We start from the raw sequence: 20392 nt of genomic DNA, 5'->3' as shown, positions 1-20392 counted from the left end.
AGGATGTCCCCTAGCCTCAGGATTTTGAACACTTTAAGAAAGTCAGGTATGAGTTTAATCTCATGGACTGGGCCTAAAATCCATTCAAAATGTGCCTGTATATTCCCATAATGTTTTGCTGGCATTACAACAGTATTTTATTGTTGTAGTTCTCCAAGTTTGTTCCTTGATGTTGATGGTTACTTTTTTTCTTTTCATAGTATGCAAAGTACTTTCCAGCACCATGAATACCAGACAGGAGGGGTGAAGCTCTCTGTTGGGCATCTGAATGGGAGAATATCTTTTCCAAGTCTACATCTGATAGAGTGTTAGTATCAGATGTACTAACTGCATACTGCAGTCAGAATGACCAAGATCAATAAAACAAATGACAGCTCATGTTAGCAAGGATACATTGCAAAGCACTTATTCATTGCTAGTGGGAATACAAACTGGTACAGATAATATGGAAATCAGTGTGACTGCTTCTGAGGAAGCTGGGACTCAATTCAGTCTGCCTCAAAATCCAGGTTATATAATCTTGGGCATGTACCCAAAGAATGCTTCATCTTACCATGGAGATACTTGCTTCCCCATGTTCATTGCTGCTCTATTCACAATAGCCAGAAATTAGAAATGACCTAGATATCCATCAACTGATGAATAGATAAGGGAAATTCTAAACATTTATGTAATAGAATATTATTCATCTGGGTTTTTTTACAAAATGAAAATTTAATTTAAATAGATGGAGCTAGAAAAAGAATAATTTTGACTGACATAATCCAGACCAAGGATGACAAACCTTGCATATTTTCTCTTATATGTGGGTATTATCTTTTAAGTGTTTCAATCAAATAACACAGAGTTTAGTAGCCCAAGGGTCCAAAGCAGAGGAGGAGATCTTCCAAGAAATTAGAAATAGAGCATATTGCTTACTGTAATATAAGTAATAAGAGAAATACTCAGTCTTCTAATATGTATTAAGAAAAGATACTAAACCAATATGTCAGCAAAATGATTCTATATAAACTACTAAGGAACACTGAGTCAGAAAATCATTTGAATTAATAAGTACTTTCAGTAACAGAGCATGTTACATCTATATACTGATGGCAATCATGTTGAGAAATAAATCAATAGATCAACCATAGTAATAGTAGACTCAAAAATAAACTTATAAATTCAGGAAATCATTGAAATAAAGGATTTATGTAACAACAAGCTAAAACTATAAAACATTCTCTCCACTCCTGTTGCTATGTCTGCCTGACTTCCTGTGTGCAAAATACCCAACCTCCAGGCACAGCCTGGTCCATACATATTGCACCTGACCCAGCCTAGTGAGTCCCCTGATCTTACAACTGTCCATACCCTCCCCAGTCCTCTGATCTAAGCCAGGTTCTATATCCAGTTCCCAGGCCTACTCATGGCTTTGCTCATGCTGTCTCCAACCTCCAGCCTTGGGCCAGAATGCACATCCTGCACACATTCCTTGCACCTCTACCTTATATGTATTCACCTGAATTTGATATACTCATGCAATATCCAGTCTCCAGGCCTACTGTGATCTTTATATTCTGTACTCTGGTCCTACTGGTTGTGTTTACATCATACATAAAAGGGGTAAAATAAGTCCACATTCTCTGTCTTGTCACAAAAGTACAAACATTATGAAAAGTCAAGACACCTGCCCCATTCACAAGTTCTACAGAAATTTTGTCTGATGAGAATGACCTAGATGTACCTCAGGACATAGAACTTAAAAGAACATTCCTTAACTTCATTAAAGAGTTCAAAGAGTTTTAAAAAGACACAAACCAACAGTTAAATGAATTTAAAGAGAATAAATGCAAGAATAATGCTCAAGAAAACAAAACATAAGGTTGATGGATACAGAGAATGCAATTCAGGATTAGAAAACCAAATCAATTTTAAAAAATAAAAATACTGAGTATAATTCAAGCTGAAAGAAAGAGGGAATTGAAAAAAATCAATAACCTAACTAGAAAATTAAGAAGGAAGTCTGTCAAGTAGAAGGATCAAACATAAGATACAATATCAGAACTCAAAAATAAAGTAGACAAATTAGATGAAAGAAACAACACATATGAAAAATTTAAAAAAATAAAATATCAGAAAGAAAATTGAGGTTTCTAACTATGTGTAATAAATGAAACAAGAAACACACACACACACACACACACACACACACACACACACACACACACTATAAAAAGTCCCCATGATGTCTGGTAAAAGAAGTATTCTCAATGTTCCTCAACATCCTCAAATTTACTCCTGAGAGGGTTTTCCCACTGTTTTCTTTTGGTGGGCCTTCGAAGCATCCTTCAGGTCACAGTCTTCATCTACCTGAACTGCCAGAGAAGGCAGACCGAAGAGCCAGAAGGTGGCTTGTGCCTGTTGCCCAAACCTGTAGCCCTTTATGGGTTCTCAATGTACTCAATGTGGGTTTCTGTGAAAGCATTCTCTGTCAGCAATGAAAGGTCTCCTCTGTCATTCATTAATCCCTTGCTTTTCAGTATTGTAGAGGCTCAGACTCTTTATTCTCTCACTGCTAAGACACTTCAACTGATACTGACATCTCCCACAGTTTAATGTAAGATTCATTCTCACAGATGTAATATTTTCTTAAAGCCCTGAATTGATTTGGCTCAGGAATTTTCAACTTGAAAATTCATTTTCCACTTACTCCTGTATTCCTCATTCCACTTGTTCTTAAGGTCTTAACAGATATCTTACTGCATTTCTGATATAATAGATGTCACTTTCTCTCTGGGGAAGGCTATGTCTTCACTTACTCCCCCATACACACTTAACAACTGTCTTCCAAAAGGGAAAAAATATTCAATTAATATTTGGTTAAAATGCAAGTCAGTCTAGTCTAGCCTGAGACCCATGCCATGAAATTGAGCTCACCCCTGACACTGCCTGGAGTATCAGGACCTAGAGGCTGGATGGCTCAGAGACCTAGGATAGAAACTAACATGACTGGAGAAAAAATGTCAGTGTAATGATGCATAATGATATTCTACTATACTCATGGATTGGTGCCTAGCCCAGTTGTTATTAGAGAGGCTTCCAACAACTGATGGAAACAGATGTAGACACACAAAGCCAAACATCAGGCTGAGCCTGGAGAATTCTGCTAAAGACAAAAAGGGAGGATTTTAAATAGTATCAAGGACATCACAAGAAATCCCAAAGAACAAACTATTAAAAAATCTAAGTACTAGTTACCTCCCCTCCTGCCCCCTGACACACACGTAAACACTCTCCCTCTGTAACTGGCAATGCCAGAGCTGCTTTACTCTGGAACTAAGTTGTTGCCCTCAGAAACCCAACCCTATTTCCCAAAGAGGTAAAATGACAGTGATGGAGTATTTTATCAGCTCTTTAAGTCCTAGGACTTCCAAGAACAAAAATCTAGAGTAAAAGGGTAAGAGACCAGCAGGATAAGACTTATGTCACCCATTGGTCTGACATAGTAGACATATCTTCAGTGTTTATATTTACTATTCATAAGGGTTAGGTCTCATTCTTTGGGTTGATTTGATGATCTGAGCTTCAAGCCAGGATCCTTATTTCCTTAAATATTTTCAGAAATGAAAGTTATAGAACAAGTAAGGACTTTCACCTAATTGTCTGGTCTTAGATCTCTTTAGGCCAATAACAGGAGTTGTTTTCTCTGGGTCTTCCTGTATCTACAGCATGAAGTCCCCATCTTCTCTGGGGAAGAGTCCTACTTTTATTATCTGTTCCTTTATCTCCTTCCCCCTGGTGACCTTAATTCTGTCCCCTTTGATTCCCTAGTGAGACATATTCATATGGAGTCAGCATGCTCTAGAGCCTGAAAGGGGTAGAAGCTTAATTGTAAGAGATCTCCTACATGGATGAAATCTCAAGAATTTCAACTTAAAAGTCTGACAGGGCCTGGATTTTCCAGTCTCTTGGCTATATTTGGGGACCATTCCTTGGGTCTTTCTAGAACTAGTGCCACAAGAGACAAGTAAGCTTGGTCTGTTTCTCCTGTAATGAGAGGTCTTGTGAGTTCCCATTCAAACTCTTACCTTGACAATTGTCAGAGCCTGAATTGCTTGCTCTGCTGAACCATGTGTGTTACATTAAGGCCTATATTGACCACAGCTCAAGCAGGAAATGAAAAGGTTGCGGAACCAGAGACCCTTGCTCTAGTCTCACAGGACTGACACTGTTAGTGAGGTCAGATTCTGTGAGATGCTCATTGGTCTGGGTGGACAGATCACTCATGTTATCAACAGACGATCCTTATCCAGTTTCCTGGTTCTTGTTTAAACCATCCATGAAAAAATTTCCATCTCTGCACTCTCTAAGCATTTGCTTTATTGAAACTCTTATTGAGAATGGATCTGTATTTCTGTACAGATCCTAGATGGGAAGTAGTAGCACTCATGACAGAGGTCCCTTTAACTATAAGCCTCATACTTTGAAAACATTTTTCCCAGAAAGACTTTTTTGTCTCCATGGAAGTGGCTGATCACCATGATTTTCAGAGTTCCTGTTTGTTTTGCACTTATTTGATGTGACTATTTTCAGTGCAGTGTTTTTATTTAAGAAAATTATTAGTGTATAATGTTTTAAAAAATAAACCATTTATTCACAGTGCCTAAGGATTTGCAGCTGGACAAATGAAACCCTGAGTTTTTTTTTTTTTTTTTTTTTTTTTTTATGATGTTTGAGGCCAGAATGTCTCCAACAGATAGTGAACTGGTCCCCCTGAAAACAGTAGGTAGACAGAGAACAGCTGTGAATTATGGAAATTATAAATTGGAAATTATAAATGTCACAAGTTAAATGCTTCCACATCAACTTTGTCAAGTATAGTTGACATCAATAAATAAGACTTAATGGCTAAAAATAATGCATTGTTATTTTTATACATGTATACAATCACAATGTACTTTGTGCATACCAAATATTTTATTGTCCATTTTATCAGTAAGAAAAATACCACACCTTTATTTCATTTTAATTTTTGTTTGTTGAATTATTTTTATTTTCTTTCTTATTTTGGGAATAAGATCTGGGTATGCAGCCCATGCTTGCCTTCAACTTATTATGTAGCTCAGGTTAACCTTGAACTCTTGATGACTTTCCTGCTTCAGCTTCCCAGGTTTTAAGATTATAGGTCTGGGTCACTACTCCCAACTTTCAAATATGTGATTAAATTATAGATATGTGTGTTTTGAGATAATAACTACTATTAAGTGTGGTTTATAAGCATATTTTGAGAGATTCTATTAAAGACACTGGAGTCATGCTGCAATAAAAATCATCCTTTTGTTATGCTATGAAGTTATCACAGGATGACTTCAATTTATAGTCTGAGGCAGTGCCTCAGATATGTGCACTTCAGCATGCACTGAAATTTGAAAATTTTACTCTTACTTCTGATGTCTGTCCTTCATTGCTGGCAAAGAATCACTTTCAGCTTCAATAAGTGCCAAAACTCCCTCTCTCCAAATGCCAATGCCAATTGAATACAGTCTACAATTTTCAATAGGGGTTTCCCCATATTTTATTATTTAGATACTCATATCATAGTACTCAATTCTATTTTCATCTGCTCTTGTACATACCTAGGTGTGGTTTGGGAGTGGAAAAATGTGTTTTGTGTAGCTCAAACTTAACTCCCTATCATCCTGACTACTGTAAGGAGTTAATAGTATCTATAAATAAGAGATGAGGTCACTACATTTATATTCATGCCATACATTATTATGATATATTAGCTTTATTTCTGACTTAAAATTGATCTGGGTGTATTAGTAAAAATTTAATCTCTTCTTCAGAACACTACCATACAGTTTTGTGATTATTATTTTCAGGTAAGGTTTCTTTCATGAAATGAGATGTTTTTCTGCTGTGTGGTCTAAGTAATTGCTGTGTGTGAAAGACCACTAATTTTGGTATAATGTTCTTTTATTTCCTTTCTAATGCTTGCTACTCACTTCAATATTCCATTTGCTGACTTCTTACAATTATTTACATAAATGTGTTCCTGTCACTATTGCAGTATCATTGTTTGAGTTCCCCAAAGTTTTCTTCTTTCTTTCTTCTTTCTTTTCTTTCTCTTTCTTTCTTTCTCTCCTCTCTCTCTCTCTCTCTCTCTCTCTCTCTCTCTCTCTCTCTCTCTCTCTCTCCCTTCCTCCCTCCCTCCCTCCCCTCCCTCCCTCCCCCCCCCCCTCCTCCTCCTCCTCCTCCTCCTCCTCCTCCTCTTCTTCTTCTTCTTCTTCTTCTCCTCCTCTCTCTCTCTCCTTTTTTGTTTGTTTTCAAGACAGGATATCTCTATTATGTAGCTTTGGCTGTTCTGTTAACTCACTTTGTAGATAAGGCTGGCCTCAAAGTCACAGTGATCAACCTGTCTCTGTATCCCCAGGGTGGTACTAAAGATGTGGACCACTATGCCTGTGTCCCCAAAGTTTTTTTTTATGCTTAAATCCTAACCCCTGAAACACTGGTATTAGGATGTGAAGCTTTCTGTAGTAAATAATCAAAGCTCCTTTCCAGCCTTCAATTTTTTTTTCTGTAATTTGATTTTGAAATCACTCAAGAGGACAGTGGCATACATGAACTTATAGGTCTAATTTTTCAGATGATATTCTAAAGCCTTAAAGACACCATGGCCCTCTGATTCACCTTCACTGTAGAAATTTGTTGAAGGAAATGAGAAAGTTCCCAGGGTATAGTACATTAGCAGAGATCAGATTCTAAGGGTCTTTAGGATATATGGTTTGGGAACCTAACAGCTCATCTGATTTGGAAGGTTAAGATCTTACCATAAATTCAAGTTATGTCCCTCACCTTGACCTGTGGCAGTGTCTAACCTCAATGTACTCTGTGACACAAAACCTCAAATAAAATATATCTCCCCAATTCCCAAAGCCCTTGTTGAAATGTACTTAGTAGTACCTGTGACTGTTCATTGTAAGATAGCTCCTGTGGTCCAGCATGCAAGGCCTCAGGCCAAGAAACACATTTTCTTGAGATATGAAAGAAGGTATATGAAAATTGAGTGCTTATAACTAAAAGACCTCCCAAGAATCCTGCAGACCTGAGAACAAACGCTAGTTTCTCAGAGTTGCCTCTGTCAGAGGGTAGGAGGGTTCCCTTGTAGGGGCCCAAATGGGCCTGGGAGTACTATTTGCACCTTAAACTTTTTTAAACAGAATTTTTGCATCCATGGTATTCACTCTAATATTATATAATAAGTTCTCTACAAAAGTACAGACCCTGATGTGGTTTGAAGTATAACAATATGTCAAAGAGAATCATGCTTATTATTCACTCACAGAAATTTTATAAGAAATTCTTTTCACTTTTGAAAAGTAAAAATTTGTTTCAATTTTGTAAAACCTGATGTTTTCTATTTCAAGAATTCTCCTTCATATTCAGTACTTGAAACTTGTTCCAGTAAAAATTTTAAGTAAAATGCTAATTTTGAATAAATTTGATTTATAATATAATACAGATTGACAAATCTGATAAATTGAATTATTAAAACTCTTCTTTTCTTCATTATTGTTCTTTTTTAAAAAAAGACTTATTTATTATGCATATAGTGTTCTGCCTGCATGTACACCTGCATGCCAGAAGACACCAGATCTTATTATAGATGTTTGTGGGCAAATACTCTAGACAAGATTAATTTTTGAAAAGGCATTTAGATATATTTATAGTTACTGAAACTATATAAACTCACCAGAATACATTTGACTACATTAATTTTCATTCTGTTGTTTCTCAATTATTTTTTAAAAAGATGAAAATGTGATTTTTCAAGTGCCTCTCTTCCTACCCTAATTCAATTCCCTAAGGACTCCTCCTAACAGTGCCAAACTATCTTTTCTCCTTCCTGTGGACTCTTTTAGGCCCCCATTCTAGTTCATCCCCATTCCTTTGTGTCAATAATCAATACCTATAAAAAACTCTGTACGGTGAAACCCGGTGGCCATACCTGGCAGGGACTCAGGTAGGTGATTCCTACTATCTTTTGTTCCATTACTGTCATGGAACAACCTGTCTGCAGATGTGCTTCCTGCCATCATAACTCCATTCACTGGAGAATCAATCATTTGATACAAACCCAGCTCTCACCCCAGACTTTTCATCCATGTCCTTCCAGATTATTCTTTGTGTTACTGCAACTTACAGGAACCTCATTTCACCATGCCTTCAAATTCTGGGGACCTTACCTCTTGGTGCGGACAGGTCCCTCTTAGATCTTAGATCTTTCCTGAAGCCCCTCTCAAAATTTTCTCTGAGCTCACCTCTTTTCCTATTTATCACCCACCAACCAATGGAAGTACTCTCTACCAGGCAACCCACAGCCACTATACTTGCCTAAGAGCTATAGAGAGCAAAACAGACTAAGGATTAGATCACTCACACAACAAAGACAAGACCAGATACAACACCACAGAATAACCTCAATTATCCCAACACCAGATGCTAAACACTAGTGCAAAACCACAAACATTAACATACAAGACAATGCATTCACAGGACACAGTAACCCTAATATACTAAACACTAAGAAATGTAATATAGTTGAAGAACAAGATAAGATTTTTAAAACTGCACTTGCGAATATATTCAAGGGCCTTAAAGAGTATATGAATAAATAACTTAATGGAGCCTGTGAAACATAAACAGTGGAATTAAATAATTAAAACAGTTCAGACATAAAAGTAGAAATCCATTGGTCTAAAAAGCAAGTTCCAGGACACCCAGGACTCTGTTACACAGGGCAACGTTGTCTCAAAAAACAAACAAACAAACAAACAAAGTAGAAGTAGATACACTAAAGAAAGCTCAAACTGAAATTAAACTGGGAATGAACACAAAAATCACAGAAGTAAGCCTCAGCAACAGAGTATAAGACAAGGGAGAGAAAAATCTCAGGCATTGAAGACATGATAGAAGAAATGGATACCTCAGTTAAAGAAAAGATTAAAACTGAAAAACATCCAGGAGATTTGGGTCACTATGTAAAGACCAGAACTGTGAATAATTAAATAGAGGAAGAAGAAAAAACCTGTAGCTGGAAGTTTTCCTATGTTTGAACCAGTCCTGCAGCTGCTCAGACACAAATGAAGACACAGAGGCTTATATTATTTACAAATTATATGTCCATTGCCAGTGGCTCAAGCTTCTTGCTATGTAGCTCTTATAACTAAACTCAGCCCATTTCGATTAATCTATATGTTGCCACATGTTCCATGGATTTACCTGTGTGCCATTATATGCTTCTCTCTGGATGGGGTAATGGTGTCCCCTCCTCCTCTTCCTGTGTCTCTCTTTGAATTTACTGCCTGCCTCTAAACTGCCTTGACATAGGCCAAATGGCTTTATTTATCAACCAATCAGAGCAACACTTATTCACAGCATACAGAAAGATATTCCTCCATCAGAAACCTTGGTCAAAGACACAGAAAATATAACGAAATCACAAAATAATTTTTTCAGACCATAAGGAGGAGGGATTAATCAAAGTATAAGAAGATACAGAACACCAAATTGTGATTCATAGAAAACAGTTTTGTTTGCTCTTATTGTTTTATATCTACATGATTCAGGATACCTCATTGTTTTTATTTTTATAACAGTATGTTGTTGTGAAGCTCAATAGCTCACCTGTTCCTGTTCTTCATTATTTCTAATATGTTCTCCAGGCAATGAGGAGTAATGAGAAGATTGAATTGTTTTGCCTTGAGGTTCATTTTATATAAAAGAGTTGTTTCAATAATCCAGGAATGATGATGAACATCCAATATAACATACTGGCAATACAGATGGATATACAGTGAGGTTTCCACAAATATTAAAAATAGATTGCTGTATTTTCTCAATTTTCCTTTAGCTTTTTTTCTTCCATGTTTACTTTAAGAGTCTATCCTAGAATAGCCATTTAGAATTCATAAAGATTTAAGTATTTGGAATGACTATACTGAGAAGTGTGGTTTAGTATGTGCAGAGCAATTTGCAATAGTCTTTACAATGCCATAATCAAAAATAAAGATATTGAATATTGATTACCTCTTCTTGTCAAGACATTAAGTACACTACTCATTTAATTTTGTTTTAAAGTAGTAAAAACTATAATGAGGTAGAGTTGCTGAACATAACAAATATAGAAAGCCAAAGTGCAACAGCTAAAAGGTAAATTGTGTTTTTCATAAAGGCTGTATTGCAGCCTGTTGAAGTACTGCAACATCAAAGGTTACCAGGAGGGACACCAGCACAGTAACTACTAGGGTTTTTTAAAGCAATTTCTCACAGGACTCAAATTTTGACTCACTACAATAAACTTTAAAAAGACAAATTAAAGATGAATAATATCCACTTTATGACCTCAGGTGTTTTATAGTCATGTGCAAAAGTTATGCTTTTAAAACAATCAAGAGAAATGTAGCAGGTTATAAATGAAAAACAGCTAGAATCTAACTTAAATAGTGTCTCACTTCAAAATGCTATAGCAGAAGTAAAATGAAAGTGTCTTGAAATTCAAAGCAGTGAATGAATGTTTGGTTTCTTCAGAAAACCCTGGGGGGATTCAGTCACTTAACCCTTACTTATTACCTTGCTCAGACATTAAGCTAGGTGTGCAAAACAATATTACGGGTAAGTATACCCATTTATTTGAGAGAGATAAGTATGAAGAAACTGATTTTGGTAGTTTGTGAGTGCAGAGTAGCAAGTGAATGGTTTTCTTCTGATGAGATGACTATAGAGGAGTCTAACTTGGCTTTGAGTCAAACATGACTTATAATCCTTCAAAGTCAATGGAATTGCCTAGGACATAGGTGAGGGAACAATTAAGATGAGTCAAAAATCATAGAATCTAAGATTATTTGGCAGTTAGCACATGGCACATAGGCAATTAGCACAGAAATACACTAGTGGAGAAGGAAGACAACTTGCAGCTTTCTTTTGATGATAGTGAAACATAGATGGTTTGGGTATTGCAATGAGATTCGTGAGAATTCATTAGATTTTTTTATTTACTGTATAGTATCTTAATTTAAGGATAATCTTACATAACACGCAGATTCTGTATTACTAATATGTAATTATGGTAGAAAATGACTTTATGTCTCAATTTTTGAAGAATTTTTTCATAGTGAGGGATTAAAGAAACTAATATAAAAGCAATTTCTGTGGAAAATCCAGATATGGCTTCCAAAGAAATATCAATGTAAATCTTCCAATAGTAGAGGAGAAAAAGGAAGAGTCAGGGAAAGGAACAGTGGCCTGAAGGCCAGAAGTTGAATGTTTATGAGTTTAGAACAGAGTTAATAGTTCAGTCACCATGTCTTCTAGCTGTTGTCAGAAACCTTAGATGACACTTCTTTCATGCACAATACCTCTATTAGAAAAATCTTTTTAAATTAGTTTTATAGAGGTCAAACTAGAAGAGTAGACAAATACAATTAAATTAGGCAGGAGATTAAGGGTTGAGACTATAGTATACTAATGAAGACTGGAGTTTAGAATTAGATCATGTCCTGTGGGTGTATTTAAGCAACAGGCCAGATTCCATAATTGAAACTACTATGTATAGAAGCTGATAGGCAGCAGACCAGCTGCTACAATCAAGATGTTCAAACAGTTTTTATTATACTAGGCAGTGACTGGATGAAATCATCTGAGGATGTAGTTAGGGTTAGTTGTATTCTTATAAATAAGTCTGAATAGTCTCATACAACCTTAGAACAGGCATTTAAAAACTAAGTTTGCTTCAAGATAACTATTCCATAGCATCTATTTTTCTGATTAATGATGTTATGTTATGATTTGACATTCTGTGAGGGCCAGAATTACATATCTACTCTGATATCTGAAGGTCACCAAAATACAGATTGCATATTTACAATCTGAAATTAATAGTTGGGGCTGGCTGAGATGCAAGCCAGTAGAGACAGAGATGCATAATGAGACATTCAGTACATTCTGCTGAAAGCTGTTTATGTTTGGAAATATTAGTAAAAAAGGGGGATTTGATGACTTAATGCTGTGAAAACTAACAAAATATTCCAACCATTAAGTCTTACAACACTGTTGCAAGTGTGGTAATCACCAGGCCATTGCACTGAAATTGGAAGGTGACACCTTTCAATTATTATATGATTAAGGACACTGTTGCCAAACTCAGTATCAAATAGTGAAAATTACTTCTAAACCATATGGAAAGTATTCACAGTAATTTGAGATGCAACTGAAATAAATTGATTGCTTATTGATTCTCTTAAATGAACTTCCTAAAGATTTATATGGAGTTGAGAAGTCAGCCATAGCGAGCAAAATTAGTGAAAAGGAGAACCAAATTTCCTTCCTGTTCTCATGTCTCCTAATAGCTGGAAACTCCACTTAGATTTCCAAATCCATTGTGTTGTGGAATTATTCATAAAAGTGTTTATCCATCCCATTTTATCAATAATGATTCTGGTGGTTAAAGAATAATTTTTTCATGCTCATATGGTGGTAAAAACAAACATAATTTCTGATTTGTTTATATCAATACTATGCTTACTTAAAATTTTCAAAATTGTTTTGTTTTTCAGATACTATTAATGCCAATAAAGGACGGGTATAATATAAAATTATGACATATTGCCTTACCATAAAAATGAAAAATATTTATTGTAATTAAAGTGGAAAGGAGAGAAGGCAAAAAATTGACATTTCAGTTTTGTTTCATGTGTTATGTTACTAAAATCTTAAGACAGGAAAATATATATGAAGAAAAAATGTTTTCCATTAGCAAATTAGTTCTAATAATTTGCAAATCTGACTACTATACCCTCAAATTGTTTTTCTGCAAGATTATATATATATATATATATATATATATATATATATATATATATGTGTGTGTGTGTGTGTGTATTATAGTCAATTTAAATGAAAATAAATATCAAAGCCTAAGTGTAAGGAAATTAAATAGTAAATTACTTCTCTACAACCATTATATTTTTGGACAACATGGATTAAATGTTGTGAGTCCTATATAAATATAAAAACACAAGACATTTAAGAAATTATCTTTTCATCATATGTAATAGAGCTTATCAATCACTTCATCTTTTGCTTTTGAAATTTAAAAACTAGCTTTAACTGGTTTCTTGATGAAAAAATAAAAGACTCATACAATCTTGCATACCCTCCCTCATAAGTGACTAAGATGCGTGGATTCCCGTTGCATTTCTCTTTTATACCCCCAATAAATACCATTATTCTTTATATAATTTCTGAGAGCTAATAGGATAGGTACTAGGAATATATGTTGGAGGTGCTAAGGCTTTTGATAATAAAATAGCCTACATATGAGGCAAAGGCTTTGCAAAGAAGGAGTAATGTCTTAGAGTATCCCTGCAGTCTGCCTCTTCTCACAAATCCTCTTGTCAGGAAGCTCAAACTGTTCCAGAATCTGGTGCTTATCATCAGCCTGGGCTCCAGCCGAAACCAAGGTAGAATTCATAAGATTTAGGTTCTTCAACTCTGAGCCATCATCCCAGGAAAGTGAACAGCTTGTTCCACTTTGAATCCTTTGGGCTTAATCCCAAGTCAGGTATGTTGTAGAGATCAATAATATACAGTGTTCTCTGAACAATGTTACCCCCTTAATTAGAGCCCTGCTTTGGGTGGTTCAGGGAAAGGGAGCCATAAGAGAAACCTCTACCTGCAGCATCAATACCTCCTTTTCTGTGCTTTCTTTGTTGGTAGAACATGCACTCCCTGCTATGTATTCTTAACCACATCTTTAATAATTTCAACTCATTCATCATCTATAGAATGCTGTAAATCTTACTCCCTACCTCCCTGTTCCACTTCAGCGTGTCAGCAAGAGTAGCAGAAAGCAACTGCTGAGTAGTACGGCAGTTTATTTGTCTGCTCTGCTAAAATCTCCAGTGCCTTAATTCTCCCCCTAAAGGGGGAGTTAAAATATGTACCTCCTGATTGCCCATGTTACAGCCCCTATGCCAGTCCTCTCCCCAATATTACATGAAAATTGCAGTCTGTGACTTGTAGAGCGCAGTTTCAAAGGGACAGAATGCTGGCTCTAATGGAAGAACCCGCTTAAGGCTCCAGCAGAACACCGCTGAGGCCAGTATGTAAGGAAATTATTTGAACCTAGAAATGAACCATTCCACACATGATCCTCACAGAATCACAGGTCTACTAGCCCCTGAGTAGGATGGAAGCTTGTGTGTGTGTCTCCACTCATGCACAAAGTGTCATTATTGAGGAGGCAGCAGTCAAGGCACTTGGGAAGGCATTAACTCCCAAGCCCAAAGTATTTGGAATAGATAAAAGAACTGACAAAACAGAAGTGGGAATGAAGAACAAAATAAGAAAAATATTCAGATTAGAATAGAATGGAAGAAATTAAAATAACTTTACTGAAAGAATTCACCTTTGAATTTTGCTGAATCAAAAGAATAGTTCAAACCCAGGCAGTGGTGGCACACGTCTTTCTTCCCAGCACTTGGGAGGCAGAGGCAAGTGGATCTCTGAGTTCAAGGTCAGCCTGCTCTACATAGTGAGTTCCAGGACATCCAGGGCTACACAGAGAAACTCTATCTTGAAAAACAATATAAAACAAAAAAGAAAAGAATAAGTTTGAAGAACTGAGTGGGTTTAGCAAGACTCCTATGCAAATCTATTTTGATAGAGATAATCACCATGCCCTAAACACAGGAAAATATCCTACCATGCTTACAGAGTAATCTGCAGTGAGGCCAGGTAGTTAACAAAATCCCTCAATTGGTGTTTCTGTGTTGTTTAGTTCTCATACAAAGAGTTTAATTTTTTAGGAAGACAATCCAGTGTTGACAAGGATGTGGTAGAATCAAAATTTGCATGGAAGGGCATATGCTAAAGTGCTTTTGTAGTATATATGAAAAAGTTTACAAAAACAAACCAAGTGTATATAACTCAGTAATTCTACCTTTGAGAACCCAGCTTAAGGAAGTAAGTGTTCACATGCATTACTTACAATAGGATAAAAACTGGAACACCTTCCATATTTCATAATTACATTGTGAAACTTTTATATTTTTTCTCAAAGATGCTTTTCAAAAATAGTATGTTAAAAGGAAAATATTTCAGGAACAAAAATAGCACCAATCCTAAAAACCTGTATGATTCCACTATACAATTACTGCATAAATACAACTGTAGTACCAAGAAATCCTTTTACTCTAACTATAGAATTAAATTTCAATAATAAAATTTTCTCTTTTTTTCCCATTTACATTGCCCTGAACTAAACCAAGAGCCTCTTCCATGCTAGTTATGTGCTCTAGCATATATTGATTTGTACATTAAAATTGACTTCACAGCTGTAGAAACAGCTCATCTGATGAAAACACTGGATGCCCAAGTCTAAAGGTAGAAGGAAAGGAGTCCTAAATGTTATCCTCTGAACTCCTGTTGGGTGACATTTCACATGTGTACACACACATAAACACACAAATACACACACTCTTACACATATGCACACATGCACATATGCCTGTGTGTGAACACACACACAATAATAGTAAAAAATAAAATTTTCATTTCTTCCATTTCCTAAATTGTTAATCACCTTGGAGTACTAGAACATTAGAATCCAAGAAGCTTCCCTTCCAACCAAAGGGCACAATAGTGAGACCTGGAGATTTCTGCCATAACTTAAAATAAAACAGTAACTCAATGTTATTTTTTCATTATCCATTATTTCAATATTCACTCCTTCAGTAACACTGACTAATACAGTGTGATAGGATCAAAACAGTGAATATGAAGGCAAAGGGACAATTGCCCAAATCATGAAATGCCCTTCCCTTGTCTTGTGGGTGGTATCACATTAGAGTTCGTTATTTCTTCCTCTTCCTTGCTTGAAAACAGCCATAAACACTGGGCGTGGGACGCTCCTCATCACCAGGGAGAGCTGGTCAAGGAATGCATTGATGGATGTTCGGAAGAGAACAGGATCTTCAGTGGTCCACCTACTAAAAGTAAAGGGGGCGACATCATCATGTGAAAGAATGAGGAATCTGTGCAGTGTCACCATACTATGTCTTCTGCTTACTTCTAACCCACCAGCGTCTCCATTATAGAACACCGAGAATACACATTGCATCCCAATCTAAAGCCACCCCCACTCCAAACTCTTGGAGAACTGACACAGTCAGAGTAGTGTCATTCACGGTGAACTCCTGCTGAACCATCACTTGCTGGTGCTGGACATTTGAGGCAAGGGATCTGCAGGCTATGTTTGCCTCCACAGCAGTCCTGAATGGCACTGTTACAGAACTAGAAGGAGATATGGTCAAGGTAATATCCATTATTGAATTTCTTTGTGCACTGGGCTTGATTACACCTCTGAGGTTTACTTTAGCATGCCCCCAAATGACACCCAATCCATAGGCATTTCTCCAATACATAGGCATTTTTTCAGTGGTTCTGGTCTTCCACACCCTACAGCCTTCTTAGACATACATGATTCCCTGTTCTCCTTCAATATTGACTCTGCTCAGGACTGACTGTCCACAGTACATCCTTATATCCCCTTCCTAGTTAGCCATAAACCTCCCCACATTAACTTTCCTCACAAATAACTTTTGGAGTTCTGCCCTCCCTACGTTGCCACAGTCCCTGCCAATGTGCTCTCCGAAAAGGATACAACTCCAGGAGTCGACTTCCAGCTGTTGTTGCAGCATCTCCACTGGGTCCTGGGATAATTGGTGCCTGCTCGCCCTGTGGAGCTATGGCTGCTTCTTCTGCCACTACTCTTGCCTCTACAGGGCTCCCTGAGTCAAGGCTGCTTTGGGCAGCCTGGCTACCAGAATCTTGTGGGTGCCTTTCATGAGGGGAGTTACCGTGGTCATTCTCAGGTTCAGAACCCGGTGAGCTAGCTTGGGCATGGGGGGTCCTGGATACATGCTGGCCATCCTCTTCTTCACCATCTGCTCTGCAACCTTTGTTCCCGCTGGGATCCTGCATGCTTAAGTGGGCTATTCCCTCAGATTATCCCTGTAATACCACCACCTTTTCACCCGTTGTTAAGGGAATGAGACACCAGTACTAGCCCTGCCCTTTAGACTAGGGATGCCTCTGTGACGCTTACAGTGCCTATGCAATCAGGATCTCACGAGAGAAAGGAGGATATCGCGAGAATAGGAGAATCTCGTGGTAGTTGGGGATTTAGCTCAGTGGTAGAGAAAGGAGGATATCGCGAGAATAGGAGAATCTCGTGGTAGTGGGGGATTTAGCTCAGTGGTAGAGCACTTGCCTGGCAAGCAGAAGGCTTCAGGTTCGATCCTCATCTCCAAAAACAGAAAGGAGGAAAAAAGAAAGTCTCCAGAGATTGTACCCAGCAAACTGGCGCTCCTTCAGTTACCTTTGGTGCAAACGAAGTAATCATAAAACACTGTGAGTTTTCCAGGTCGTAAAATGGTAGCTATGGGAATCATGGTATTATAAAATAGAAAGAACCATAGAGGAAGATTCTGACTTTATCTGTTTGGACAGGATAAATAAAATTTGTCAATGTCTTGCTTGGAACCATGTAGCAACACACACACTTCAATTGATCTTGTTTTCCTGTATTTCTACACACTAATAGTAGATTATATTCTGTTTTGTTTGTTTGTTTTTTGAGACAGGGTTTTTCTGTATAACCCTGAATGTCCTGGAACTCACTCTGTAGACGAGGCTGGACTTGAAAACACAGGAATTTACCTGCCTCTGTCTCCTGAGTACTGGGAGTAAAGGCATGCACAATCATACTCATTTGCAGATTATATTTTTATGTATTAATGTGGTCCATTTTTTCCTTATATCTTAATCAGGGTTTTCCATTTTAGTTCCTGGGAATGTGTAGAAGTATAACCTATCTGTTTTATAATAATTATTCACAGTTAGGATGAACATCATGTTTTTGTTTTATTTTAATAATTCAAAAATTTAAATTTAAATATATTTTGATCAAATGATATATCACCCTCAAGTCCTGCCAGATCCTCTCCCCATCCCTACCCATCCAACTTGAATTTCTTTCTCAAAACAAATAACAAATAGACAAAAACCTCAATATAACAACAGCAAAAGAACAAACCAAGGAAAATATGTAAAATAACACCCAAAAACAAAACAAGATTAAAAAAAACAAAAACCCTCACAAAACTGTAACACATCCAAAAAAAATTGTTACATATTTATATGTTGGTCCCCTACTCCTAAACAGGAGGTCTGCCTTGTACCCAGTGTTATTCCATTGGAGAAAACAGGTTTCTCTCCCAGCAGGTATAAATGACATTTCCATTGTTAACCTTTATCTTAGTAGCTAGGTTTTCAATCATTTAAAGAAAATAACAAAATAGAATATACTAAGATGAAACAATTGAATGAAAAGAGCCCAATGAAGGAACAAGAATCAGAAACCCACTTTTTTTACACACTCAGGAGTCTCATGAAAATACTAAAACAGAAGCCATAATAGATGTAGAGAGGATCTGTATAGGGCCAAGACTGCTTCAGTCTCTGTGAGTTCACATGAGCTTTGACCATTTCACTTAGAGGGCTTGTTTTCTTGGTGTACTCCATCACCTATGGTTCTTACACTTTTTCTGCATCCACTTCCACAGGCTTCCCTAAGCTCTGAGGAGAGGGATTTAATGGAGACATCCTGTTTAGGGTTGAGTGTTTCAAGGTCTCTCACTTTCTTTGTAATGCCAGGCTATGGGTCTCTATATTTTTTCCCATGTGATGCAGGATCCAGTATGTTTTATTGACTTTTTATTTATTTATCTATTCCTTTATTTATTTACTATATATTTATTCATTCGTCTATTTCCTTTGTTTACTTGCCTGTTTATTTATTTATTTATTTGTTTGTTTGTGTACAAATACCCATTCTTGCCATGGAGCATGGGTAGTAATCAGAAGACAACTTTCAGTAACAGAGCATCTTTTTACATCAAGTGTGTTTTGGGAACTGAATTCAGATCATCATGCTTGCAGTTAGTCACCTTTACTTGCTGAGCTACCTCACTGGTCTAGGGGATTCTTAAATTGTGCTAGTTTGTTTGTTTCGATAAAATGTGGGCAATAGAATGACACATTTCAAAGGTTTTTGGAAGGTTTTGCTTTGTTTTCAAAAATATTTGTTTGTGTTTGGGGGTGAAGCAACACATGCCACATTGCATGTGGAGTCAGAAGACAACTTTTGGACATACATAAGCTCCCTCTACCATGTGGGTTCTGGAGTTCGAATTCAAAGCCTCAGGCTAAAAGAGCTGCATACTAGGAATTGAACCAGCTCAAAAGAGATCTATGTCCCAAGCAACAACCTAGAGGATTAAAGACATGTAAACTCTTTGACACTAGGTATGGAGCTATAGGATTTGATAATTTTTCCTAATTGATTTCAGTCTTGTGTTAGTCTGGTGTCTTTTCACTATGCCTTCATGCCTTCTTTTTGGAATGGGAATGCATATTCTGTGACATTATAATTATTATAATACCAAGAGAGTCTTGAAAATGGAAAGAAATATTAGTAGGTTTAAGCACTTAAGAATATTATCCACATTTTACATATAAGGACACTGAGACTCAGAAAGTTGATAGACAACTGAATTCATAACTGCTAAGTAATAGGGCAAATATTCAACTCAGGTATTGCAGTCTAGTACCTAAAATCATCATGAGTATTATATATACAGTTTTCTCTTTCAATAATTTTGTTGCCTAGTTAATTTCCATGAAGTGCAGAAATAACTCTAGGCAATTTATGATTCATTCTAGAGTGATGAATTTTCTATATTATCAAATGTTTTGCTATGAGTTTCAGAAGATTCTTTGGACTTTTGTCAGTATTGAGACTATTAGAGACTGTGAGAATTTTTGAAGTTGTATAAATAAATTTTGTATCATGAAATGAATGACCTTGAGTCTATGGTGGGCAGGGAATGAAATGGGATGGTTTGGATGAAAAGTATCCCTCATAATGTCAAGAACTTGAATGCTTGATCCATAGCTGGTGACACGGTTTGGGGAAGCATTAGAGCAGGTAGAGCCTTGCTGGGAAAAATATGTCACTATGGAGTTTTAGTGCCCACCCTTCAAGGATGTTCTCTGCTTTCTACATGTGGTTCAAAATGTGACATCTTACTTCTTTTGTGTTCCTACAGTTATGCTTTCTCCCACCACTTTGGACTCCCTCTATGTAACTTTAATCCAAAATGAACTCTTTCTTCCATAAGTTGCTTTTGGTCATGCCATTTTCTTCACAGAAACAAAATATTTCTCTTTTCATGAAGTACCAGGGTCAACCAAGGAGCCTAACTAACAACTGCAGGTTCCC

General features: G+C 36.8%; 1 protein-coding gene across 1 annotated transcript; it reads right to left on the bottom strand.

Annotated features, from left to right (window-relative positions):
* Window positions 1–15892: 15892 nt before the first annotated feature.
* Window positions 15893–17031, bottom strand: LOC118573706 (EKC/KEOPS complex subunit LAGE3-like). The gene is made up of 3 exons (XM_036174027.1): window positions 16712–17031; window positions 16213–16341; window positions 15893–16037 (listed from the first exon to the last, which is right to left on the bottom strand). Exons 1-3 carry the CDS (start codon window positions 17029–17031, stop codon window positions 15893–15895), a joined length of 594 nt encoding a protein of 197 aa, XP_036029920.1.
* Window positions 17032–20392: the final 3361 nt, after the last annotated feature.

Source organism: Onychomys torridus, chromosome X (assembly GCF_903995425.1).
Source record: "Onychomys torridus chromosome X, mOncTor1.1, whole genome shotgun sequence".
Taxonomy (NCBI): Eukaryota; Metazoa; Chordata; class Mammalia; order Rodentia; family Cricetidae; genus Onychomys; species Onychomys torridus.
Note: the sequence above shows the minus strand (reverse complement) of the source record. Positions and strands in the feature narration are given on the sequence as shown.

Coding starts and splice junctions, on each gene's coding strand:
- LOC118573706 (XM_036174027.1), bottom strand. CDS start 17,031: ATGCAGGATCCCAGCGGGAACAAAGGTTGCAGAGCAGATGGTGAAGAA. Junction 16,342..16,711: donor GGAAGTCGACTCCTGGAGTT/GTATCCTTTTCG, acceptor ATCTCCTTCTAG/TTCTGTAACAGTGCCATTCA. Junction 16,038..16,212: donor AATGACACTACTCTGACTGT/GTCAGTTCTCCA, acceptor CTTTACTTTTAG/TAGGTGGACCACTGAAGATC.